Here is a 26,770-nt window from a genome sequence, read left to right on the forward strand (position 1 = left end):
TTGAGATCAAATATCAACCAAAATATATAGCTATGTCTGTATGATTACAAGAAGGAACTATTTGTGGCCTTGTATATATAATTGTTACAAAACATGGATGAGGGAAAAAACCCAACCCAAAATTTCCAAAAAGAAAATGCCAAACTCAAATAGGTAAAGCTATTTAAAGAAAAAAAGAAAAAAGAGGCAAGCTAAAAGCTAAACCAGCCATTTTTAACAAACCACTACAAAGGAAAACATGTTCTACTCCTTTGATTGGGTTTGCAATTTTATTTTTAGTGCTTCGATGACTGCTGAAAAGTCGTGGTCACTAAGGCCACGAGATTTAGCAACCTTGTATAGTTCATTTGCAGCAGCTGCGATTGGTGTAGGTTGGGAAACAGATTCAGCTAATCCCAGAGCAAGCCTCAGGTCCTGCCACAAATAAAATTTGCAGTAAGACAACACCGTGGTAGATTTTTGTGCATTATTGGCAATCTAGGGGAGGTTACAAACCTTTTGCTGATGCTTGAGAGGAAATGCAGTAGGATACATGGACTGGACCATTGAAGGACCTTTCATCGAAAACATTGGCGAACTAATGGCACCCTGTGAGACTACCTGCAGAATCAACAAGGTGCACCAAATGGGAAACATCTTACATGCAAGTATGAAGACAAGACAACTAATCTATGAAGCAGGGTATGCTGAAAAAATTGACATACGAGTATTGGATACTTATCCGGTAGGCGAAATATTTTGGGCATGGGACAGATGCGGGATGGGTACCTTTTGGGTACTTTTGTGAGTATTTTGAGTCATAAATGTAATTTATTTGAATGTAGGAGTACTAGAAAGATTATATTATGCTTATTTTTTAAAATGTTAAAAATATATGGTATTTTTGCATTTATGAAAGTATAAAAAATATTTAGGGCTCTTTTTTGACCATTACCAAAATACTTTAATTATTTTTTGTATTTGATTTTTTAATTGTTATATGTCATATGCTACTACAAATTATAAAAATATATATTTTTATAGATGTACCGTACCCGTATCTTATTTTTTTAGGTTTTGCGGTATCAACATACCTGTACTCGCATCCGTATTTGCACCCATGCTTCCTTGTGGTTAATCAAATATACTCAACTCAGGAACAAATTCCTAATAGAGTGCCATGAATACTACATTGTTATAACAATTTATGCCTCCAACTAGCGAATGAATACCTCTACTAGAACCCTAGGGTCCAGTCCTACTTTTTCACTGAGAAGCATTCCTTCAGAAAAAGATGCCATCATACTGAAAAATGTAAAACATCGAAGAACATTTTAGTCACAAATTACTAGAACCAAAAAAAATAAATAAATAAAAAATTAAGAGAATGTGCAGAACCTTCCCATGATCATGTTGACAACAAGTTTCATTGCAGCTCCATTCCCCACATCCCCAAGAAAAAATCTTGACTGGAATAGAAGAAAGGATAAGTTAAAAGAAAAGAAAAAGTCAGATCATAATGTCAAAAAGAGCGCAAACAAAATCACCAGCAATCTAGCCCACGTGTATCTGATGCTCCTTCACCAGAATAAAGTAAGGTTCAACTCTCAAAAGAGGGACACAGGGTAGTTGCATGAAGTGAGGGCGGGGGCGGGGTGGGGGAGGGGGGGGGGGGGGGGGGGGCATATAGAAATTTTAAGGTTGGGAGCACTTATGGGAGCGTGTATATATTTTATATATTAATTATATATAAACATATTTTAACAATTATTTGTTCCCCTTACCTGTAATTATTGGAGATTTATGCCAACCATAAATTATCTTTGTTAAGTAAAAAAAAATTACAAAAAGAAAAAAAAAAAAAAAACCAAAATTTTATCCCAAAAACAAATTAATCCTCAATCTTTAATTTTATCAAATTAAACCCCATAATTTTAATTAGGCTTCAATTTAACCCATCTGTCCAAGTCCAATTATCACACTAACGGCAAAAAAATTGTGCAATATAGGTGACATTTTTTCATTGGCTCTTTAAACCTGATGGAAAATTCAACTTTCAACTCACTTGCACCAAATTATAAGTACCATATGATTTAATCTTAACCACTTATCTGAACTTTACTATGCCCTTCACCATATTCAATCAATTCACCATTCCTTTTCTTTTAGTCTATTTTCCATTCCCCTTCCCCTCGCCTCTACTTCTACCTCCGCCACCGCCACCAAGCCAAGCTCCAACCAGAAAAGGAGCTATGTCAGCCACTAGATGTTCCCTCACCTATCCTTCCCCAATTCACTCCTCTTTATACGCCAACTACAGACCTAAAGTTATCTGTAGAAGAGAAACTATCACCAAGCAATTTCCCAATCCACTCACCATCGCAAACGCTGATGGAGGCAGAAGCAATGGTGGCCCCACCACTAAGTCGAGTCCTTCGGCCCATTTTCTCAGCTCCGACAATGCCACTGTGTCTTTTATCAGCAAGGATAGTGTCCCTATTGAGGGGGTCGCTCGATTTGAGAAATCCAATTTTTCTTTGCTTTTCAACAAATGGGGGTAGTATTCACATTTCCTGTAACTCTTACCTCCAATATTCAATTACCTTATATCATTGCAAGTATAAACATTGTTTTATTTGGTTATTTTTGTGTTTCAGTTGTGTAGTTCTTCTTGCTGGTGGGGGATGTGTTGGATTACGTACGTTCTTTGCAATCAGAACGTTCAGCCATGGGTTCTTAGTTTTTGATACGGAAGGGACGCGGTGTGGTGGAGAGAGAGTAGAGGAGGGTGGGGTAGAGAGGCTATAGATAGATGGGTGTAGATGAAAAAGTAGTGAATGCATTTAGTAACAAGTTCCATAGGTTAAAAAACTAATTTATTCTTTATCCGGTAGCAATAAACAGATTTGGACAGATAAGTTAAATTGAAACCCAGTTAAAATTATAGGGTTTAAATTGATAAAATTAAAAGTTGAAGATTAATTTGTTTTTGAGGTGAAATCTTGGGTGTGTTTTTTTTTTTTTTTTTTTGGAAGAATTGTATGTTTGAGAGGTTTTATCTCAGTTTAGAGCGCGATTCTTCCTCGACGGGAGCAAGTTTCTTATAAGTTTCTTACTTGGGAGTGCGGAATCGCATTTCTAAGTAAGAAACCCAAGTAGGAGTTTCCTACTACTCTGCTACTAACTGTTAGAATAATATCTTTGTGATTGTGTTAGAATAATATCTTTGTGATTGTGATTCTGCTTAGCTGTCATTAGTTATAGTTTCCTTTTGTGCCTTGAGGCTTCTATTGCACGTTTCACATTATTAATATATAAGGGAGTGATGGTCTCATCATTCCCTAAGTTTGATTTCTCCAAAAATAAACATGGTATCAGAGCCACGTTCATAATCCACCCTTACCCAACCACCATAGTACCACCATGCCACACCGCTAAACCACCACACACCACCAAGCCACCCAGACTCAGCCAATAGCCACCAGGAGCAGCCGACAACCACCCAAAGCCCAGCCAACAGCCACCCAGGCCTAGGCGACACCACCAGAGCCTATTTCGGCTCTTTTGTAGCCTCGCCTAGGGCTCACGACTTGGATAGGACAATTTCGGCACCTCCCTTGAATCTTGATTAGGGTTTCAACAGCCTCTCTTTGTTCTAGTATATGTTTTGATAGACCCATCTGGTTCTTTGTTTCTCCCTTGCTACAAGTCTTCACTTTATTACTGAGAGTACTTCAGTCCCTGTTTTGATTAACGGTACCTTCTCCCTACTTTTTGTTTTATTTTTTGGGTCAATATATGGCCCTAATCCTCAACCTTGACTGATTGTATCTCTCAATGGTTTGTGATTATATGTGTCTTGATTCCAGTCATTTTTCCCTCTTCCAGCAGTAGTGATTGTCGCAGGTTGTCGTTTAGATAGTAGCATACTGATATGGCTGAACTTACCAGTGAATCTACTACTAGTTCTCAGCCACCTAAAGAGGAGAGTCCCATTATGACTACTGCATCAGAAAACCTTAACCCTAGCTTGAAAATCACCATCTCTTTGTTTAATGGTCAGAATTATCTTGCATGATTGCAGTTTCTGACACCCTTCTTGAAAAACCGAGGAAAGATGAGTTATGTTGATTGGAGAATCCAAGCACCTAGTACCACTGATCTTAGTTATGACCAATGGGAGATTACAAATTCTCTGATTATGGAGTGGCTCATCCATTCAATGGTTTCTGATATTGGTGAGAGCTACTTATCTATAAATACAGCTCAGGACATTTGGGATGCTGTGGCTACTACCTATTCCCAAAAGGAGAATTTTTCACAAACCTTTACGTTGCGCCGCTCAATTGAGCACTCAGTACATGGCAAGATGACCATCCTTCAATACTTTACCTTCCTAAGTAATGGTTGGAAACATCTTAATCATTTTCAGGACTACAAACTAGCCTGCCCAACCGATTTTGTGGGGTACCGCAAATTTTTTGAGCAAGATAGAATCTTTAAATTTCTGAAGGATCTCAATGTGAAGTTTGATCATGTTCAAAGACGTGTCCTTAGGATGGATGTTCTCCCTTCCCTTCAAGAAGCGTTTTCTTATCTTCAAAATGAGGAGAGTCGCCGCTTAGCTATGCTTTCCCCTATCTCCATAGAGTGCTCAGCCCTAGCCTCTGCTCCTCCTAGAGATAAAGATTGTTTGTCTCGTGGTACATGCAATCCTTCTAAGAAGGATACTTTGTTCTACAACTACTGTCGACGACCTAGACACACTCGTTAGACATGTTAGAAGCTTCATGGTACTCCATCTAGGGATCGTGGTGACCGCTCTGGTAGTCAAGGGAGTCGATCTGAACAGTCTAGAGGATGTGGGTCTAATCCACGCGCCCATCATTCTAGTGTAGTTGATATATATGATTCAGCTCCAGTTGTCCTGTCTACTGATATTGTGTTTGGTATGTCTTCTTCTGAATTTGAGGATGCTCTACGTTACTTGCTAGACCGTCGGACTTCCACTACTCCTACCGCTGCATCTTCCTCTTTGTTTGTCCATAACTTAGCTTCTTCTACAAATGCTTTCCTATATCATAAAACTTTGCCTTGGATTATTGATTCTGATGCCTCGGATCACATGATTGAATCTTCTGATCTTTTCTCGGAATATACGCCCTCTTCAGGTCAGGACAAAATTAGGATTGCTGATGGTACTATTTTTTCTGTTTTTGAAAAGGTTTAATTTATGCCACATCTTTTTTACCTATGTTACCAGTTTTACATATTCCCAATTTCTTTATTAATCTTCTATCATTGAGTCATCTTATTCAGGATTTGAGTTGTAGTGTAACTTTTTTTCTTGATCATTGTCTTTTTCAGGACCTTTTCACGAGGAGGACGATTGGCAGTGGCAGTGGCAGTGGCAGTGGCAGTGGCAGTGGCAGAGCAGAGAATGGTCTCTACATCTTGGATAAGGCAGATCACATGGCTCATCCTACCATCCAATCTTCAATCACCAAGGACGACATTTGGCTTTGGAACCAGCATCTAGGACATCCACTTTTTTTATTACTTAAGCATTTATTTCCTTCTTTTTTTAGAAGAACAATAATGTTTCTAAGTTTAACTGTGAGTTAGGTCAACTTGGCAAACAACACCGAGCTTCTTTTGCTCCAAGTATTAATAAAAGTTTTGTTCATTTTTCATGGATTCATTATGATGTTTGGGGTTCCTTCTCGTGTTGTTTCATTAAAAGACCATAGATGGTTTGTCACCTTCATCGATGATTTTTCTCACACTACTTGGATGTATTTACTAAAAGAAAAGAGTGAGATTTTCTCTGTGTTTCAAACCTTTCATTTGATGATTCGCACTCAATTTGGGGCTGTTGTACAAATTCTGTGTTATGGCATTATTCATTAGACTTCTTGCACCAACACCTCTCAGCAAAATGGGATTGCGGAATGCAAGAATCGTCATCTTCTTGATATCGCTCGCTGCATGACTTTCTCTATGCACATGCCTCGGTCTTACTAGGGTGAAGCTGTCCTTACCACTGCCTATCTTATCAATCGCCTCCCCTACTCAAGTGTTGCACAAGCAAACCCCTCTTCGGGTATTCTTAGGCTCTCAACCCGTGTCTTCTATTCCCCTCAAAGTTTTTGGATGTGTCTGCTTTGTTCACAATCATTTTCCTACTCGTGGTAAACTGGGTCCTTGTTCTCTTAAATATGTCTTTCTTGTGTACTCACCTACTCAAAAGGGATATAAGTGTTATTATTTTCCTTCACATAAGTGGTTTGTATTCATGGATGTCACATTCTTTAAGTCCTAGTCCTACTTCTTATCCTGTCTGGTTTCCCAGTCATCCATTCAGGGGAGAGCCTTGGTGTGAAAAGATTCTTGGCATAGGACCTATTTCTGAACCTTTACCAGTTGTTGAGGATATAGCGTATGAACCACAATGTGAACCAGCTATTGGGAATACATAAGCTAATACACTCAAGGAGTAAGGAAAAGTTTATGTCAGGGACAAAGAAAGACAGAAGGTTACTTGGATCCAAGTGACCACTTCTCTTGATCTTCCACTGCCGTCACCTTCAACTGATGAGAGTCTAGGTAACTCTGATAACCCTGAATACACAGATCTTGATATTCCTATTGTCCACCGGAAGGGTGTGAGGTCTTGTACTCAATATCCTATCTCTAAATTTTTATCATATTCTAATTTGTCTCCCTCATATAGAGCTTTCGTGTCAAAAATTTCCTCTATTAGTATACCTGATCATTTCAGGATGCTCTTACCACCCCTGAGTGGAAACGTGCCATGATTGAAGAGATGAAAGCACTTCATAAGAATGGCACTTGGGAATTGACAGAGTTACCTAAGGACAAACGAATTGTGGGATGCAAGTGGGTGTATACTGTGAAGCACAAGACAGATGGTTCGATTGAGCACTTTAAGGCTTGCCTTGTAGCAAAAAGCTTTACTCAGACTTATGGAGTAGACTATCAAGAGACATTTGCACCAGTTGCTAAGATGAATTCAGTCAGGGTAATCCTCTCTCTGGCAGCTAATCTGGATTGGCCACTTCACCAATTTGATGTAAAGAATGCTTTCTTACATGGTGATCTAGAAGAAGTGTATATGGGCATTCCTCATGGCTTTGAAGATCTTAAAACAAAGGGTAAGGTGTGCAGGCTTCAAAAATCATTATATGGTCTCAAACAGTCCCAAAGGGCCTGATGTGAGAGATTTACTCAAGCAATACTTAGATATGGATTCAAACAAGGTCAAACTAATCACACTTTGTTTGTTAAACATTCATTATATGGTAAGACTACAGCTCTCATTGTATATGTAGATAACATAGTACTTACAAGAGATGATGCTGAAGAAATTCTTCGGTTGAAGGAATATTTGGCAAGCGAGTTTGAAATCAAAGACTTGGGAAACTTAAAGTATTTCCTAGGTATTGAGGTTGCCCAGTCCAAGGATGGAATCTTCATTTGTCAAAGGAAATATGTGCTTGATCTATTAAAAGAAATCGGGATGCTTGGCAGTAAAGCTTGTGACACACAGCTAGAGCCAAACCAAAAACTTGGTGATGACAGTGGAGGAGTTCTTGTTGACAGGGGAATTATCAAAGACTAGTGGATAAACTCATTTACCTATCTCATTCACGTCCGGACATTGCTGTTGCGGTTAGTGTGGTTAGTCAGTTCATGCACACTCCTCATGAGGGACACCTAGCTGCAGTTATACGGATTCTTAGATACCTAAAATTTTCGCCTGGAAAGGGCTTTTATTTCTCCAAACATGATCATCTTAGTGTGGAAGTTTATATAGACGCTGATTGGGCAAGATTGGTAATTGATAGAAGGTCCACATCAGGATATTGTACCTTTGTTGGGCGAAATTTGGTTACTTGGAGAAGTAAGAAGCAGAATGGGGTAGCTAGATCTAGTGCAGAGGTGGAGTTAGAGCCATGTCATAAGGTGTGTGTGAACTTTTGTGGATCAAGTTACTATTGAGTAATCTGGGAATTGAACAGACAGACTCTATGAGCCTATACTGTGACAATAAGACTGCTATTAACATAGCTCACAATCTAGTTCAACATGACCAAACAAAACATGTTGAAATTGATTGTCGCTTCATCAAGGAGAAACTCACTAGTGACACTATATGTACCACTTTGTAAAGTCTGGAGAACAATTGGCAGATATTCTCACCAAGGGAGTTGCAAGTAAACCGTTCTATGATATTTTTAGCAAGCTGGGCGTGAGAGATATTTTTGCACCAGCTTGAGGGGGAGTGTTAGAATAATATCTTTGTCTATGTGATTGTGATTCTACTTAGCTGTCATTATTTGTAGTTTCCTTTTGTGCCTTGAGGCTTCTATTGTACGCTTCATATTATTAATATATAAAGAAGTGATAGTCTCATCATTCCTTAAGTTTGATTTCTCCTCAAATAAACACTAACATTACGGATACATGGAGGGGTTACCCTTTGCTACGTAGGCCTATCGTGTAGGATGAAAAGAGGAGAAGGAGGAGGTGGCAAACAATATAGAGAAAGATAAAATACCTTTCCCATGATGTCTAAGAGTGGAGCCACCATTTCAAACAAGGATCTATCACCTGAAAAAGTGTAGCATTGTAGCTATAGCTTTAGTTTACAACTTGGACAACAATGTGGAAGAAAAAATTTGTGGGAAAACCAATAACATAATTAAGTTGGATAGAAGACCTCGAATGCTTGCACTAAAAAAATATAAAATAAAATAAAAACAATTTCTTTAATTTCTGAATCAATAGTAGACAGTAACTGTTTAAAATTGAACAGCAGGATAAACTAAAAGAAGTCAACAAAACGTTGCTTACCTGCGGTCAGAAATATCAGCTGTCCATCTTCTGCTGGTTTTTTGGAGCCCGAAACTGGAGCCTATAGGGAAAGTCAAAAACCTAGATGGAATTTTTATCATGCAATTCAAAACATACAAAAATAAAATACACAGCTATGTAAACATTTCCATGTGCACCAATTACTTTTGTACTACAGATTCTTAATGGAGATAGCTAGACAAAGAAAATTGAAACAAACCTCCAGAAAAAGCGCACCAGTATCTTTGATTTTTGTACCAATCAATTTAGAAGTGGCACCATCAACTGTGGAAACATCTATATACCTGCAAATACCCATCCAAAGCAAGAAATTAAGCAGAAACTATACATCACAATAAAAGGTAACAAGCATTTTATGGTGGAGCAATTAAAAGAAAAAAATTGAAAAAAAAAAAAAAGAAAAAAAAAAAACTACTTGAAATGAGGGCCCCAGAATCCCAAAGCTTAACAGCAACCACATCCACTCATTCAGTTCACATGTTCTTGCCAAACTCTATAAAGAATTGTTTCAGGCAGCATATGGGCATGAATTCTTCAAAACTCAAATTCCATTGCATTATAATTTCAAATGGTTTCTAAATCAAAAGGGAATGGTGTCCCGCGCCTCCTTTACAAATATAATGGAAAGAAAGCCTCAACCAGAACCACATTCCGTATGCGTGCAGATGTAGCTAAGTGTCTGACTCTATTGGTCATAGTTTCCAGCTGTTGCGACAGGTGCACGTTTGCATGCCCGTGACACAGAATGAACAAACATACCCTTTGAAATTAATTGTATGGTCTCATATGACGTCTCGCCAATGGTTCCATTTGATGTGCACCGATGGCTGGTGCATTATATACCACTTCATTGACTTGTCAATCAACCATGCAACTTTTCAATGCTGGATTTAGCCATGTGATTGAAGAAAGATACAAATGATAGAAAAGATATTCTCATTCCATACTCAATTCAATGGCGTGCAGTCCTATATATACTCGTATATCTATCTAACTATTTACGTAACAGACTAACAACGTAACTACTTAACTCTCTAGTTAGTTACACAAGACTTGTTATAAGAAGTGCTCGTCTACAATAGCAGTAAACACTAATCCCCAGAGAACACATGTGTTTCGGTACTCTTATCATCCACCCCACATACCTGAGACCAGATCAGAAGTCTACATAACCGGAGCGGAATCATGTGTCTCTACAGTACTAGAGTACGAGAGTAAGACCCACGTCCTTGCGACAGACTAGAACGACCGCCTCTATGACTAGAGAGATCTCGACCCCTTGATGAAGTCCCATGAAGCTTCCAACAAGTCTCACGGGTATGTCTCGGCTGGCGACAGTAATCACAGAACAAACTATCCTTCCCGGAATGATGAGAGGAAGAAAGTGGCACACCAGCGCCATCTCGAGAAGGTGTAGAAGAAAGTAATGTTGAATGGTATGTAGAATTCGGAGGTAACATGGTAAAATGATGACTCTCTTCATTCTGGACATAAGCAAAGGCCTCCTGAAGAGATGCAAGAACATCCATGTCAAGGAAACGATTCCGGACTGGGTCAAACTCCACATTAAGGCCTTCCAGGAACTTGAAGACTGTCCTGGGCAAGAAACTGACGGTAACCAATTGAGTCAACTATGCAGACAGATTTGTAATCCCGGAGATGATCTAGACATTTCCACCCATTAGTCAGAAAGGTATAATACTGAAGAACTATCTGCTCCCCCTATACTGAGCACTCAATAGATCAACACAACTCCAGTGACTGAGAAAAATTCCCCTTCTAGGAATATGTAGCAACTACTATCTCCCAAACATCTTAGGCAGTCTCCATGGATAAATAACCTTCACCAATCTCAGGGACTGTTGAATGAATGAGCCACATCATGATCAAAGAATTTGCAATCTCCAATTGGTCATAGCCCGAATCAATAATATTTAGTGCTTGAACTCTCCCATCAACATATCCCATCTTCCCTCTACTCTTCAGAAAAAGTTTTAAGACACTGTGACTATTAAACTGAGAGGTGGTGATTTTGAGGCTAGGGTTCAGGTTTTCAGAAATAGTAGTCATAACTGGATTGAAACTCTCTCCTGTAGATGGGTGAGAAGTAGTGGATTCACTAGATGGGTCAGCTATGTTCATGCTACTATCTTAACTAAAAAAACACTACACTAATCACAATAATGGAAAGAGAGGATGGAATGGACAAACAATCTCAAACACGGACTACTATGGTAGCATAACACTTAGATTAATGGGGCCATTTACCACTCCAAAGAATAAATAAAATGGGGAAAAGGTGAAACTTCAATCAAAATAGCAGTCTTAGATTCAACCACAATGAACAACCACAGTAGGAATAAAGAGGATGAACCAAAGAGTGTTATCAAAACATATAATGCTGAGAAATACGTAAACATTTTCACCGAGAGTTCGAAACACACAAAAGAAGACCACACGGAAGGCCAAAGCACCCACCAGACCACAGGAGCAGTCTGAATGAGGTTGGATGGAGCCGAAAAGCCCTAAGAGGGTGTTGGTTGGGGCCGAAAACCCCTGGGGTGAGTGGTTGCTGGTCCGAAACCACCCAGAGAGGTGTTGAAAGAGGTCAACAGGCCCTAGATAGTAGTTGACTCCCTTTTGCTGGAGCTAACAGGGTCTGGGATAGGTTGGGTAGTGATAGGTGGTGATCGGGTGGTGGCTGGTGACTGTGTGGGTGATGGGTTTAGGGTTTTGGCTCTGATACCATGTCCCAGGCTTGGGGTAAGATGGATCCTCATTCTCTCAAGTGTGTGTTCTTGGGTTACTCACCTACTCAAAAAGGGTACAAGTGTTATCATCCTCCCTCTCGTAAATGGTTTGTGTCCATGGATGTCATCTTTTTGGAGCCTCAATCCTACTTCTTCTCCAGTCTAGTGTCCCAATCATCTCTTTAGGAGGAGTTTTGGAGGGAAGAGAGTCTTGTTGCTTCTATTATTTTTGGCTCAGTACTGCCACTAGAGGTACCTATTATTTCTGGTCCAGTACCACCTCCAGTGGTATCTATTACTAGTAATATAAAATCTGATGTTGCCAAGAACAAAGAAGGGCAGGTCTATGTCAGGGATAAAGAAAGGCAAAAAGTTACTTGGATACAAGAGACCATTTCTGATCAACTACTACCATCTCCTTCTCTTGATGAAGGTCCACGTAACTCCTAAAATTTTAGATATTGCTACCTCTAAGCCTAGGCCTACTGATCTTGATATACCCATTGCCAAGAGAAAAGTGTGAGATCTTACACTTATCATCATATTTCTAATTTTGTGTCTTATTCTCATTCGTCCTCTTCATATAAAGTATTTGTGTCAAAAATTTCCTCTGTTAGTATACTGAATCATTTTCAACATGCTCTTACTATTCCCAAGTGAAAACTAGCCATGTGGAGGCACTTCATAAGAATAACACTTGGGTTTTGACTGAGTTACCTAGGGGAAAACGAACTTCAGGTTGCAAATAGGTGTATACTGTGAAGCACAAGACAGATGGTTCAACTGAGTGGTATAAAGCTTGACTTGTTAGCAAAGGGTTTTACTTAGACCTATGGGGTGGACTACCAAGAGACATTTGCTCCAGTTGCAAAGATAAATTCAGTCAGAGTATTTCTCTCTCTGGCAACTAATCTGAATTGGCCACTTCATCAATTTGATGTGACATATGCTTTCATAGAAGAGGAGGTGTATATGGATATTTCTCCTGATTTTGAAACTCTTTCAAACTAAGGGTAAGGTGTGTCAACTTCGAAAGTCATTATATGGCTTCAAACAGTCCCCTAGGGCTTGGTTTGAGAGGTTCACTCAGGCAATGCTGAAATATGGCTTTAAACAGAGTTAAGCTGACCATACTCTATTTGTTAAACATTCATCTCATCGTAAGACTATAGCTCTCATTGTATATGTGGATGACATAATTCTTATAGGAAATGATGTTGATGAAATCCATTTGTTGAAGCAACATTTGACAAGTGAGTTTGAAATCAAAGATTTGGGGAACCTGAAGTACTTTCTGGGAATTGAAGTGGTAGGTCCAAAGATGGAATTTTCATCTGTCAGAGAAAAAATATCCTTGACCTATTAAAGGAAACATGGATGCTTGGAAGCAAAGCTTGTGACACACCACTGGAGCCTAATAAAAAACTTTGTGATGATAGTGTGCAGTCGTTGACAGGGGGAGTTATTAGAGACTAGTAAGTAAGCTTATTTACTTATCCCATTTTCGTCCTAATATTACTATTGCCATTAGTGTGGTTAGCTAGTTTATGCACGCTCCTCATGAAACACACTTGGCGGCAGTTATGATAATTTTGAGATACTCAAAATCTTTTCCTGAAAAAGGTCTTTAGTTTTCCAAAAATGATCATCCTAGTGTGAAAGCTTATACGGATGCTGATTGGGCAGGATCCGTACCTAATAGAAGGTCCATTTCAGGGTATTGTACCTTAGTTGGAAGCAATTTGGCTACTTAGAGAAGTAAGAAACAGAATGTGGTTGTCAAGTCTAACGCAGAAGCTAAGTTTAGAGCTATGGCACAAGGTGTGTGTGAGCTCTTGTGGATCAAGTTGTTACATGATCTGAGAATTGATTAGAAAGACTCCATGCGACTATATTGTGATAATAAAGCTGCCATCAACATAGCTCACAATCCGGTTCAACATGACAGGACAAAGCATATTAAGATTGATCGTCACTTCATCAAAGAGAAGCTCACTAGTGGCACAATACGTACTCCATTTGTGCAGTCTAGTGAACAACTTGCAGATATCCTCACCAAGGGAGTTGAGAGTAAACAATTTCATGATATTCTTGGCAAGCTAAGCATGAGAGATATCTTTGCACCAGCTTGAGGGGGGAGTGTTAGAATATATGTTAGAATCTGTCAATTATTTGTTTTCTTATTGAAATTATATTGTAATTCCTTAATTAGTGCCTTAGGGCTTTCTTTGTAACTGTTGGTTGATTAATATAAAATGAGGTGATATCATTATCATTCCCTTAGTTAATTTTCTCTCAAACAAACAGTTTGTTAGGTGGAAGAGAACATAAATTAAAAAGCCTAGTTTACACTTCTCCTTAAAACCTATGTATTAAGAAGAGGGAAATTGGAGCCTTATAACCAGCACAAATGAGGCAACTCTAGGTGATGTGAGATGCGGGACAAATTCGAACACACCCTCCTGGACCACAACACACAGTAGCCAGACAAACAGCACACTAGTCACAGGCCCAACCAAGCTCTAATACCAAATTGAAAAACCCAGCCAACACTTCTCCTTAAAACCCAGGTATTGAGGAGAGACAAATTGAAGCCTTATAATTAGCACAGATGGGGCAACTCCAGGTGATGTGGAACACATTCCAACACAAGTGCCTTGTTTCCGTAAGGCAGTAAACTTATCAACCATAGCAGCAGTCCAAGCAGGACTCTTAGAGGCTTCAAGGTAGGAGAGAGGTTCAGAATCTGAGCAAGTAGGAGAAGAAGAGGAGGAAGTACTAGAAATCAGAACCTTAGGTTTTAAGGAGCCTGTTTTAGACCTAGTAGGCAGAAACATGTGGCAGCTGTATGGGATGAGTAGAAGAGGTAAGAGGCCGCTGAGAAGAAACAGGAGTAGGAGAATACTGGTGAGCAGAATTAGGAGTAGGAGGAGGAGAAGTGATAATTGGATTAGATGGAGACAACACCTGTGAGACAGAAGATGGAGCAGCAGCAGAGGAAGAGGAAGCAGGCCAAAAGAAGGTATGCAAAAGAGAGAGAGGAGAAGAAGCTAATGTGGAAAAGGGGAAAACATGTTCATTAAACCAAACATGTCTTGCAATATAAATTGTACCAGATTGAGGATCAAGACATCTATAGCCTTTGATAGGGGGTGACAACCCAAAAAAACACACAAGGAATAGACCTATGTTGCAGTTTGTGAGTAGTGTAAGGAATAAGCCATGGAAAACACTGACAACCAAAGACCCTAAGAAAAGAATAGTCTGGAGACGAGCCATAAAGTTTCTCAGAAGGAGATTGATTATGCAATGTACTACTAGGCAACCTGTTGATAAGATAAACAGCTGCAGCCAAGGCATCAAACCAAAAGGAAGAGGAAGAGAGGACTGATGCATGAGGCCAATAGTTGTCTCAATAAGATGTCTATGCTTTCTCTCAGCAACTCCATTCTGAGGTGGAGTGTGAGCACAACTCAACTGATGAACTATGCTATGTGAAGCCAAAAAACTCTGAAATTGCTTACTAAGATACTCTCCCCCTTGATCTGTCCTTAATATTTGCAGGGGAGTGCAAAATTGTTTTTCCACCAAAGCTTTAAAATGTAGGAGTTTAGAAAATACCTCACTCGTATAATGCAAAGGATAGATCCATGTGAATTTACTAAAATGATCGATGAAAAGTATATAATACTTGAAACCAGAAGTAGAGGATGCAAAAGGGTCCCAAACATCACTATGGATTAAAGAGGAAACCTGATTGACAGTAGAACTAGAAAACTGAAAAGGCAATCAATGAGCCTTTGCAACAGAACAAGCTAAACAAAGAGAAGATTGATGCTTATTACAAACAGGAAGTACAAAATGATGCAAAACATGAGTGTCTGTGTAGATGGATGGCCTAATCGTCTGTACCAAGTAGTTTCAGAAAGTTTGGCACTGAGAAGAGCTTGTGAGACCTGTGAAGCATGTGTAAACGGAGAGGAGATATTATGCAGAGGAGAACGAAACTGATAGAAGCTTTGAATATTAGGGCCTCTAAAGATTGGTTTCTTGGTGATCTTGTCCTGAACAAGAAAAGATGAGTCATCAAAAGTGATTAAACAATTATTGTCTTTAGCAAATTTCTGAACAGAAATGAGATTGGAATTGATAGAAGGAACATGAAGAAGATTGTTAAAGGCAAAAGAACAACCTGTAAGAGTAGGTAAAATTCCTTTACCTGTGTGATGAATAGGAAGTGTGTGGCCACTTCCAACAGTAACCTGATCAACACCAAGATAGGGCTGCTGAAAATGAAGATTACCTAGATCATGAGTAATATGATCTGTTGCAGCAGTATCCAAGTACCAAAGCTGAGAAGCAGTGGAGGACTGTGGGGAAAAGGAGGAGGACACATATGCTCTCGAATTGGAGGTAGACTTGGTGTTCAAAGATCCAGAAATATCTTGATGATACCAGCAATCCACAGCAGTGTGATTATCATGACCACAGATCTGACATGCGGATTGAATTGACTAGATCGAGCAACATCAGATCGATGACCATCAGATCTATTTCCACCTCTGCGAAAACTTCTATCCGAGAATCTATCTCCACGATTGTGGTTATGGAAATAACGACCACGAGAAGATGAAGATCCACCGTTATTGAACGAATTTCCTAAAGCATGAGAGGCAGAAGCACCATAACTAGAAGTACCAGGACCTGTAGTTGTAGCATAAGCAAGATGAAGATCAGAGTTAGAGGTATGTTTCTCAACGTGAATGAACTCAGAACACAGTAAGGAAGATAACTCCTCCATTGTTATAGAACCAGATCTAGCTCGAATAGTCATCTTGAATGCACTACAATCACCAGGTAAGCCATTCAAGGTAACAAGAACCAAGTCTTCATCATCGATTGGAAAGGAGGAGAGAGATAACTGACTTGCAAGATCTCGAATCTGTGACAAATATTCCTCCTTTGTTTGTGATTTCTTGACAACAACATTCAATTTGTTCTTCAATTGGTGAATGTGTGAACAAGCCAGACATCTTTGCTTCGCTGAAGACGAACAAAGGAGGAGAAGACAGACGAAGACAATGTCGCAGTCAAACAACTTAGCAGATGTGCATCTACTAACCTCCACTGTTTGTAGGCTGCATTTGACTCCTCTTTGCCTGTAGAATCGATGATCTTCTCCAATGGATACAAGGATGATCCATCAACATATTCAAGTTCAGTAACACACAAAATATTGAGAAATTGATTCCTCCAAACAAGATAATTGGATGAATCGAGCTTAACTGTAACCAGAGAGTTGAGATTAGAGATGAGCAAGAAAAGATTTGATGGAAGAGATGATGATGCTGCCATTATTGTGTGCTCGTGAGAGCTATAGAAGCTCTGATACCGCAAAGAGAGATACAAATGATAGAAAAGATATGCTCATTCCAAGCTCAATTCAATGGTGTACAGTCCTATATATACTAGTACATCTATCTAACTATATACATAACAAACTAACAACCCAGCTACCCAACTCTCTAGTTAGTTACACGAGATTTGTTATAAGAAGTGCTCCTCTACAATGGCAGTACACACTAATCCCCTGAGAACATGTGTTTCAGTACTCTTATCAGTGATATCATAATTTCTCTAATACAAGTTTTTAAAGCTGCTTCACACAGTTATGGATATGACTGGACTGAGCTCTAACCAGAGTCCACAAATTGCTCCAACCCATTTGCATTCATTGGAAAATTAAAAATATTTTTTTTTAATAAAAAGAAAAAGTCATCACCCACAAAAAGAATAGGCCAACACAAATGATCAAAAATATAAAATAAAATCAAACATTATTTATCATTAAAGTATCTCAAATCTGATGGTTCTCCAAATATAAGTCATAAAACTCATAGTATACAAAGGCACCACAGCAGAGAGAACTGAAAACCTTTGGCAAAATGAACTCTTTTCAAATTCATTCGGAGGAAAGTTTTTATATGTATATCTTTCCATTTACATCACAGAAAACTGAAGGTGCATGTGCAATTACAAAAGGAATAACTTCTATCGATGGAAAGAAAATGACTGCCGTAACCAAATATCACACGGTAGCTATATATCATTCTAGAAGATGAAAAGGTCTCTCAAGTCCACGAGTAAGAAACTTGAATCCACAAGGGAAATATGAACTCTGAAATATTATTAAGGCAAAAAATGCCTCTGATGAAGGTTTTCTTTTCGTTATATAATAGACTAATCCTAAATTCCTAATCCTTGCAGAACACAAAATAATTCAGAAACGAAACAATTACCAAAAATAGTAAATTTGAGTTAACCCAAATTTGAATACTAGAAAGTGTAAGAAACATGCCAAAACAAATGACACTAAATAAAGTTATTACTAAACAAAACTTTCCATAAAGGGAAAAACATGCAAATTTGGAAGCCGAAACGACGGAATTTGACCAAAAATTGGCTACAAGAAACTTATGGAATTTTATAATTTGACCAAAAATTGGCTCATCTCCTGAGGAATTCGCTTGTGAATAGAAAGCCTCAACAAAGTAGTGAGTTTCAATCGTCAGGCCAATTCAGATTGAGCATGGGTGCTTTGAATTTAACCACATTGACTTGTCCCTACATCAACAGCCTATGCATATCTGTCAAATCTTGTTCTTCCTTGCTTCTTGAAACTGTGAAATTAGAATTTGCTCATGGGAAATTTCATCAATTATCAGAAAACATATCTGCATGTAGAGATAATTGGAATATAGTTTCTAAAGATTACTTCATCTAACCCTCGGATTTTGGCCCATCCAGTTTAGTGAATAAACAGAATGTACCTAGTTTTTCCAATAAATGAATTTTGCTGTAACAATTAAAAAGTGAACTGGTAGCATAATCACTAAGGAGACTGCAAACTGAGTTTAAAATATTGTCTTAAATTGATTCCAATATAGTGCTAAGAGTACTGACACTAAACTGATAGCTCATTATCATAAGAATCCTTCGCATAAAGAAACACAAGGAAACAATACCCTTTTCCTGGACTCATTCCTCTTGCTGCTCCATGCTCTCCACAAGCAACATCCAACTGATAAAAAGCAACTATAAGTAGCAATTACCGACATAGCAGACAAGCATAACTAAAATAAAACATACGCACTGCACTTTCAGGCTCAGCAAGCATGGCAAATGTGACATTGCAACTTGCAGCGACTTCCTCAGGAGATGATTTATATCTGCATACAAGAGTAGCTATCTCTATTGCAACAGTTCTTATAAAAGAATTACAATCAATCAACCAAAGAAAGCGGGTTCAGATATCAAAGGTTACTCCTAGTGGACCAAGTTGTACCTAGTTGATTCATCAACCTTGATGTTTCAGGCTCACGGCAAGCCGGTTATATTGCCCACTCAAAGTAAAAGAAAAAAGACCTATTCAAAGAAGCTCCAACTATTCATGTCACAAAGAAACCTTGATGTCATACCTGAGAACTAGTTAGAGATATTTGTAGGCACACAAACACAGTCCTTCCAGTTGACACCAACATTAACTGTTCGATAGCTTGATATACATTGTTGGGTCTATTTCCTAACAACTTAGCTTTTGGACAATTGGGGATCTAACATGGCATGAGAGCCATGGTCTCAAGAGGTCCTAGGCTCAAGTCCCATGGTATGCATTTATTCCCTCATTATGCTCATGAACTCTGCTTTGTGTACACGTTAAAAGAAAATGCAGCACTCAACATCATGTGTCTAGCAAAAACCATGCACCCTCACAGCCTTCCCTGATAAAATAATTTAAATATTGATGTGAGTGACATGGTTCCAAGAACATCAAATAAGATCAGCACTTATCATAAATGAGCAAGAAATGTGTATCACAAGACCAACAGGAAGCCATAAACCATGGAATGCACAGAATCCCCAAACATTATACTAACTTCCTTGTTTGTGAAAACTAAATAGACTATTGATATTATTATTTCCACGACTTGGTGTGATGGTAAGTGCAATCCGACCCAGCCTTGTGGCTAGGGTTCAAGTTACAGCAACACGACCGCCAATAGTGCTCCCATCCAACATGAGCTTTGTTAGTTTGAAGTGCATGGAGATGTTTCAGCATACTATTTTAAGTCTTTGTAATAAGGTCTGACTTTTAACCACCCCATCCCAACATGGATTATGAAGGCTGAAACATCCAAGCATCCTTTCCAACCCAACCTACTAGACAAAACGAGTGCTGCCAGCAGCTTATAAAGGGAATGAGGCAGAGCTTACGGCTGTTTTCACGGTTAGACCTTATTTTACAATCCTCATAGACACATGCCATTACAAATATGCAGACGTCAACATACGTTTTTGGGTAAATTACACTTTGCACCCATTCATGTTACATCAAATCTCACTCTGGTCCCTCGTTTTTCTATAGAAACAGTCAATCCATCAAACTTAGGTGAAATTGTAATGTGGCCCTTCCATTAGTTTCTTGTTAAACTGCTTAATGGAAATTGCCTCACATGAGGCATTTTTCAAGACAAAAATGTAATTTTCTTCTTGTACTTTATTTTTCCACTATATTTTGTCTCTCTATTTGTATCTTCTAGACCCACTATGGAAAGGATGGTCGGTGGTGGTAGAGAAAGACAATACAACGGAAAAATATAGAAGTAGAAATTTACATTTTTGCCTAAACAATGCCTCACGTAAGGGACACATGATAATTTTCGTTAGACAATTTAACACCAATAAACTAAAAGGCCACATTGCAACTTGACCAAAAGTCCAAGGGGTTAACTATTATATTGAAAAATAAAGGACCAAAGTGAGATCTGATGTAAACTATAGGGTACAAAATGTAATTTATCCTCTCTTTTTTTTTTTTAATTACTATTCTTTCTCAACAACTATCTTTTAAACTAAATTGCGGGGGCATTAAGATGATAAGTAGGAATTCATATTGTAGACCATAACCAAAATATATTGCAAAGACCATTAAATAGGTTGTACAGCAACAACTTACTTTGCACCTAACGAGATGAGAGGATCGCATTTGCTCTTCGTCCTATTCCAAACAGTTACGTTGCATCTACAAACATGTCAATCAACAATAAAACTTTCGTATACATTTTAATTTGAATATAGGAAAATGTTACAGCCAAAGCATCTTTAAGTGTTTCTAGAGAAACTCAAGTAGGCACGTCCTTCAATTTTTCTGGAAAAGTCAAAAGTGCTTTGCAATATCACTGCTCTTAAGTAGACGTAAATACATGGACAATGTTTTTTCAGCCTTAAGTATAGTCATGCTACAAATATTGCTTAATAAGAAACACACGACTACAATACAATTCAAACAAATCAATTCAATTGGGATAATAAAACTAAAGTTGAGTCTAATGACTCTAATTACTTTGAATATATAATTAGCAAGTGGAAAGCAAGCTTGAGCTTTCCAATTAATCCTTCAGGCAGTGTTGACAATACATTAGCTCAAATCAAGTAAAGAGATAACATCATACCCAGCTTTTATGAGATTTTGAGCCATTGGTGAGCCCATAATTCCAAGACCTAAAAAGCCAACATGTGCTGGCATTTCATCTGCTGCAATGACAAACTAAAACTTGGTTGTAAGGGTAACACTTGAGTTGTCACTAAAACATACCATTTAGAAAACAAGTCAATTTGCATGTGAAAGCTAGTACACTACATCATGATTTGAAACTAATCGAGTGTGCTAGTTGTAAACTGGCAATACATTTTCTTAGTTTATTCCTTTTTTTAACTTCAATTTATGAGTTGTCTTCATTTCAACAAAAGATCAAAATGTTGAGCAACCATATATTTGCATCTAACTTTCAAATGTCAAGCAAATGGGGAATGAAAAGGCGTTTGACGAAGATAAATTAAAGATAAGGAATTATTATTATTATTATTTGTTGTTTTATTAGGATTTAATTATTATAGGGTTTTTTTTTTTTTTTTTATGTAATAATTTTATTATCAGACTTGATATGGCTGAGTATTGAATAATTGATATTGAGATATTGCTTAGGATTGGTCCCCAATTTCTTCTTCTCCCTACTTATGCTTCTTTTTTTCCCCTACTTCTCTTCACTATGCTACATCAAAAACACACCCATTAATAACAATAATAAACAAACAAACAAAAACATCTACTGCCACCTTTGACACCTCCAACTGCACGATATCACTACAATGGCATCCTCAACAAAATAAATAAATAAATAAAATAATAATAAGCACCTCGCCCTTCACATTTGCCATTGGTATCCACCTTTGCAAACATCCACCCACTCCGTCACAAATAACACTCGTTGATACTATAGTCGACTGCCACAAAAATAACACATCTATTGGTACTCTACTACCGCAACATCTTTTGATGGTAATCACTACCATCAAAACATTAGAAACACAGATCTAGTAATTTCCAGTTTCTTGCTACCTTCACTAGCAATGCCACAACTACTGTTGCTGTGACACCACCACCAGCACAATCCCTTCTTTGCTGCACATTTACCACCATGCCAACAGCATAGGCTATCACAGATTCACAGCTGTCTTTTTGAAAAGAAAAGAGGAAATCTTTTATTAAGTTACCAAAACATATTTGCCTTCCTTTTCTAAAATGGATTCATCACATTTCTATGGACAAATCTCTATAGAAACAAGCCCCTGAAATTTACTTCTGGAAACCTTGGCATATTTAACAAACCAGACACATCAATATGAACATGTATTGAGTACCATTTATGCATGTCAAGAGAAGAAGACATTTATTCTTTATTTGATCACCAATGCAGAGAAGTTATGCACATTCAGCAACCCCACACTAAATTTGAAGAAACTACTTTCTTATGTCACCTTATTAGCAACTGAAAAATAGAACATAAAGCATTTTCTATGGAAAATTGTATACATAAAATGTTTCTCGCCTTTGGTTGCATTCTTGAGACTAATGTCCTAATAGTTGTATTAGTGGTGCACTAGTGCTAGTGCTGGTGGCGGCGGCAACGGTGGTAGAGGTGGGGTGGAGGTGAGCATGGGGATGGCGATGGGAGTAGAAATCATTTTCCGCCCAAATAAACTTATTTTCTATTGACAACGGAAAACATTAGACTCTCATTTTTTGTTGTACCAACAGCCAAAAGGCATTTTCAGAAAATTGATTTTCATCCAAACAAACCGAGCAGAAGTTGTTCAAAATTTACCCCTTGTCCTTTTACATTTTTAGTCCTATCTGATCATCAATTGGTTTGATAGTTACGATCCTCCCTCCCATCTTTTTAACTTCAGAGTAATCCCCCGTCAAAAGGGTACCCTTTCAATTTAAGTTAACAAGTCAAATTATCTTTTATCATTGATTTGGATAGGAATTTGAAGAGGGAAAGAAAAATGAAGAAAAATAATATTAACATATTTATATATATATATATATATTTCATTAACATGTTTCATTTCCCTTTCTAAAACTCTACCCAATTCCATATGATCCAAACCCAGCTTAAAAGTGGTAATACAAATTACAAAAGTAGCAGCTAGCAACTTATCTCATATCTCATTGCCAAGTTTTGGAGGTTCTTTAACGCATATGTATACATAAAAATTCAAAAAAAGTAAAATTAAAAATAAAAATTGAATACACAATTAAGAAATTGACCAAAGCTAAAGAAAGACATGTGCGAAAGAGAGAGAGAGAGAATTACGGTTGGATGTAGAAGCAGATGTCTGAGAAGAGAAGGCCTTAAAAGAAGAAAAAGAAAACAGAGGCTTAGAAAAGCTGGAACACATAATTGGCATGGTTTTTGTTGGGAAGACAGTGGTTCGGTGCTGCGAATTGAGGAGGATACAAGTGGATAGCTGGTAGTTGCCCTTCACCAAGCTCATCCCCATTTTCTGCTGGCCTCTCTTGTAAATGGCACTCCTCGTTTTGAAGCTCGCCTTTCTATGTGAAATGTTTGGATAACATTTTAATCAGCAGCACAAACAAGTTGCATAACAAGGATATTGGAAATTCTATTAATTATTCCTTACTTATGACCTGTTCTTGTCTTATATGTGTTTGGATGGTGGTTATTTCGGAACTGCTAGGGTGCTCGAAATTGTCGAGTTTGAAATTGACTCGAATCTAAAATCACGCCATTTTGGAGATTTATTTTCATTTTTTTGAAGATGAAGGTGAAGCAGAACCAGAAGCGGAGGGTCCAACATCAACCAGAAGAAGAAGAAGAAGAAGAGAAGGAAGAAGAAGAAAAAAGAGGTAGAGGCGGAGGCGACGGTGGACGAGCTATGACGAGGGACGAGTGACGAGCTGCGAGCTGTAACGATCGGTCGACGGCGGAAGCGGAGGGGCTCGGCCGACGGCAAAAGCGCAGGGGCCCTCTCTTCTCTCCATTCCCTTTTCCCCTCCTCTTTCTTTTCTCCTCTCTTCTTACTCTCTTCTCTCCCTCTTTCTCCTCTGTCTGTATTGAAAAACAAGAAAAGGAAAAGAAGAAAGAAGAGAGGCGAGGGAGGCGAGGACTTTCGAGCCAATTCGAGCCAATATATTCGAGCTACGGCTCATTTTCCGTGGTTATTTTAATTTTAATTTTTTTTATTTTTTACTTAAACACGTAAAAATAAATAAAATAAAAAGAATGATATGATTGTGTGTTATGATTTTTGTCGATTGTTCTAATAAAAAACCAACATCTTTTATTATATATATTGTGGTAACGTTAGTTATGATTGATTGTAATATTCCTTATAGTATTATTTTATTTATGATTCAAAACCTTTTAATTATCGGTCAATTTTTTTATAAGGACAAATTTTACTTTATCCCCTTATAGTTTGGCTTATGTACAGATTACTCTCTTATAATTTAAAAATATTCACATAATTTCTATGTAATTTATGGATTAAAATGCACCATTACAATTTTCGTAAAAACTAACTAAAAGTGTAATTTACACACATTTGTTAATAGTTGGTATGAACATGAGATTTTTTTTTCCAAATCAAAACACCCTAATAAGTCTCGAAATTACAAATCTACCATTCATCTACTCATCTTAACCATCGTCACCAATCCCTCTCTCTGCATACCATTCTCATTGTCTCTTCCCCACTCAACCATTGTCGCCGCCCGACAAATCCCAGATCCCAAAAATTCATTATCACAGAAATAGGACGCCGTGATCTAAGAAATATTCATATTCTTTCTAAGTTTGTTCCATGATTCCATTTGATGATTTGGGAATGTTTAGTGAACCAAATGATTTAGTGATGTTTGATGGATCAAAATTCAAAATCGTGTTGTTTTTTATTTTAATTTATTCATTGTGCATATACATACATACACACACAAAAATATATATATATATATATATATATGTATATATATTTGTGTAAAATATAATTTTGGAGATATTTGATGAACTAGATGATTTAGTGATGTTTGATGAATAAAAAATTCAAGATCGTATTCTTTGATCTTAATGTCTTCACTGTGCATATATATATATATATATATATATATATATATCTTTGTGTAAAATGTTATTTTGGTGATGTTTGATGAATAAGAAATTCAATTATTTGAGCTATTTTCTCTCTTTTTTTATTTCACTTTATTCTATATCTATACGTGTAGTTATTGTATAATTATTGGAGTAGAAAAAGAAGAGAGAGAGAGAGAGAGAGAGAGAGAGAGAGAGAGAGGAGGTGGAGTAGTGAGCAGTTGCCGGAGGAAAAAGAGGAAGGGTGGGACCTATTGGGAATTGAGGTTTTTCGGAGGAAGATAAAGCGCAGTAAGGGACTGCCTGAAGGGAAGAGAAAGGATGAGCGTTTCGCCAAAAATGGAGGTTGTTGGTGCTTCTCTACTCTTTCAAATTGGGAGACATAAAAAAAAACAAATCAAAACTACATGGTTTTGGAAATGTGTGCAAATTGTTGAATATATATAGGGGGAACTACATAAAGGTGAGAGTTGGGAAAATTACAAACACGCGGAGGGTGCAAGTGTGTCTGTGGTGGGGTGCAAATAAAAGGTTGTGGGGGGCAAGTGTCACTTGCACCCCTCCATATGTTGGTAATTTTTTTCCCCAACTCTTACCTACATGTAGTTTCCTTATGTGTGTTGAAATATGACCTCACAATTAGGATCAAATCTCAGCCTGAGATTTAGGGAACTAAGCCAGAGAGCAGGTGCACTAGACGAGTCCAACACTAGTACACAACAAAATAAAATACCTAAACCGGTGGGCTACCCACCGGGAGGGCACTCCAACAATCTTGTCAGTAATCAATCTTTCAAAGATAATCAACTCAAGTAAACAACTCTTAATAAAAGCGTACCTTAGGCCCACGGAGGTGCCTACTTTATATAGTCAACTATGCCCTCATCTCCTAGAAGTCTTACTTCATAGGACTCTTATACCATTCAAGGATATCACTTATTTAGGACTCCTCCAATTCGGTATAGGATTAACTCTCTCAAGAGTCCCAACTTACTTAAACAAAGAGTCTGTCATTATCTAGGACTTTAGTCCTTATCTGATTACCTTAGACTACGATGTGATCATATCACACCTTGGTTAAACAATGTCGTCTGCGTGGCACCTTGACTATCCACCAAGCCACGTGGACAACTCACAAAATTATGTCCCCATATGTACATATATATATATGCATATAAGTTAAATTTAGAAACAAAAGAAAATGAAGGTATAATTGACAATTTACATGTCCCGTTAACAGAAGTTAGTGTGCATTTTAGTCTACAAACCACGTAGGGTTATGTGGTTATTTTCAAATGATATGGAGACAATTCACACACGGGCCAAACCACAAGAGGATAAAGTGAAATTTGCTCTTTTTTAATTATGACCTTGAAATAGTGTTTGGTTATGACTCAATTTCTTCTTTTTGTTTTCATTGTGACCATAAAAGAATTCAATTATGACATTTATGATAAGCAATCCTACAAATATCTTAATTTCCATATTGTACATAACATAACCCATTAAAGAGATTAATACTTGTTTGTACCCTTTTTAATAAAATTTTCACCTGACAGTTTTTCCATTTAATTGAATGTCACGTGACAATGGAAGACAAAGAGTTGATAATTTTGAAGGACCCAACGA

At 37.8% G+C, this 26,770-nt stretch overlaps 1 protein-coding gene across 3 annotated transcripts; it reads right to left on the reverse strand.

The window, feature by feature from the left end:
• Positions 1-23,661, reverse strand: GLYR2 (glyoxylate reductase 2). 3 transcript variants are annotated; one of them, XM_028263782.2, is made up of 12 exons: positions 23,348-23,661; positions 21,140-21,221; positions 20,644-20,709; positions 18,781-18,856; positions 18,653-18,708; positions 9,077-9,161; positions 8,857-8,917; positions 8,561-8,613; positions 1,378-1,448; positions 1,212-1,284; positions 496-600; positions 1-414 (listed from the first exon to the last, which is right to left on the reverse strand). In XM_028263782.2, exons 1-12 carry the CDS (start codon positions 23,532-23,534, stop codon positions 244-246), a joined length of 1,086 nt encoding a protein of 361 aa, XP_028119583.2. In that variant the 5' UTR covers positions 23,535-23,661; the 3' UTR covers positions 1-243. The 3 variants fall into 3 exon arrangements, with proteins under 3 accessions (XP_028119583.2, XP_028119584.2, XP_028119585.2); XM_028263783.2 differs by having other exon boundaries at positions 21,140-21,218; positions 23,348-23,642; XM_028263784.2 differs by having other exon boundaries at positions 21,140-21,234; positions 23,348-23,630.
• Positions 23,662-26,770: the final 3,109 nt, after the last annotated feature.

Source organism: Camellia sinensis, chromosome 4, assembly GCF_055761805.1.
Source record: "Camellia sinensis isolate YWXY chromosome 4, ASM5576180v1, whole genome shotgun sequence".
Taxonomy (NCBI): Eukaryota; Viridiplantae; Streptophyta; class Magnoliopsida; order Ericales; family Theaceae; genus Camellia; species Camellia sinensis.

Bases quoted from the DNA above. Each gene is read 5' to 3' on its own strand.
- GLYR2 (XM_028263782.2), bottom strand. From the start codon at position 23,534: ATGGGGATGAGCTTGGTGAAGGGCAACTACCAGCTATCCACTTGTATC. The intron at 18,709-18,780 runs GTGCGTATGTTT...GCTTTTTATCAG, and splicing joins TTGCTGAGCCTGAAAGTGCA to TTGGATGTTGCTTGTGGAGA. The intron at 8,614-8,856 runs GTAAGCAACGTT...ACACTTTTTCAG, and splicing joins GCTGATATTTCTGACCGCAG to GTGATAGATCCTTGTTTGAA.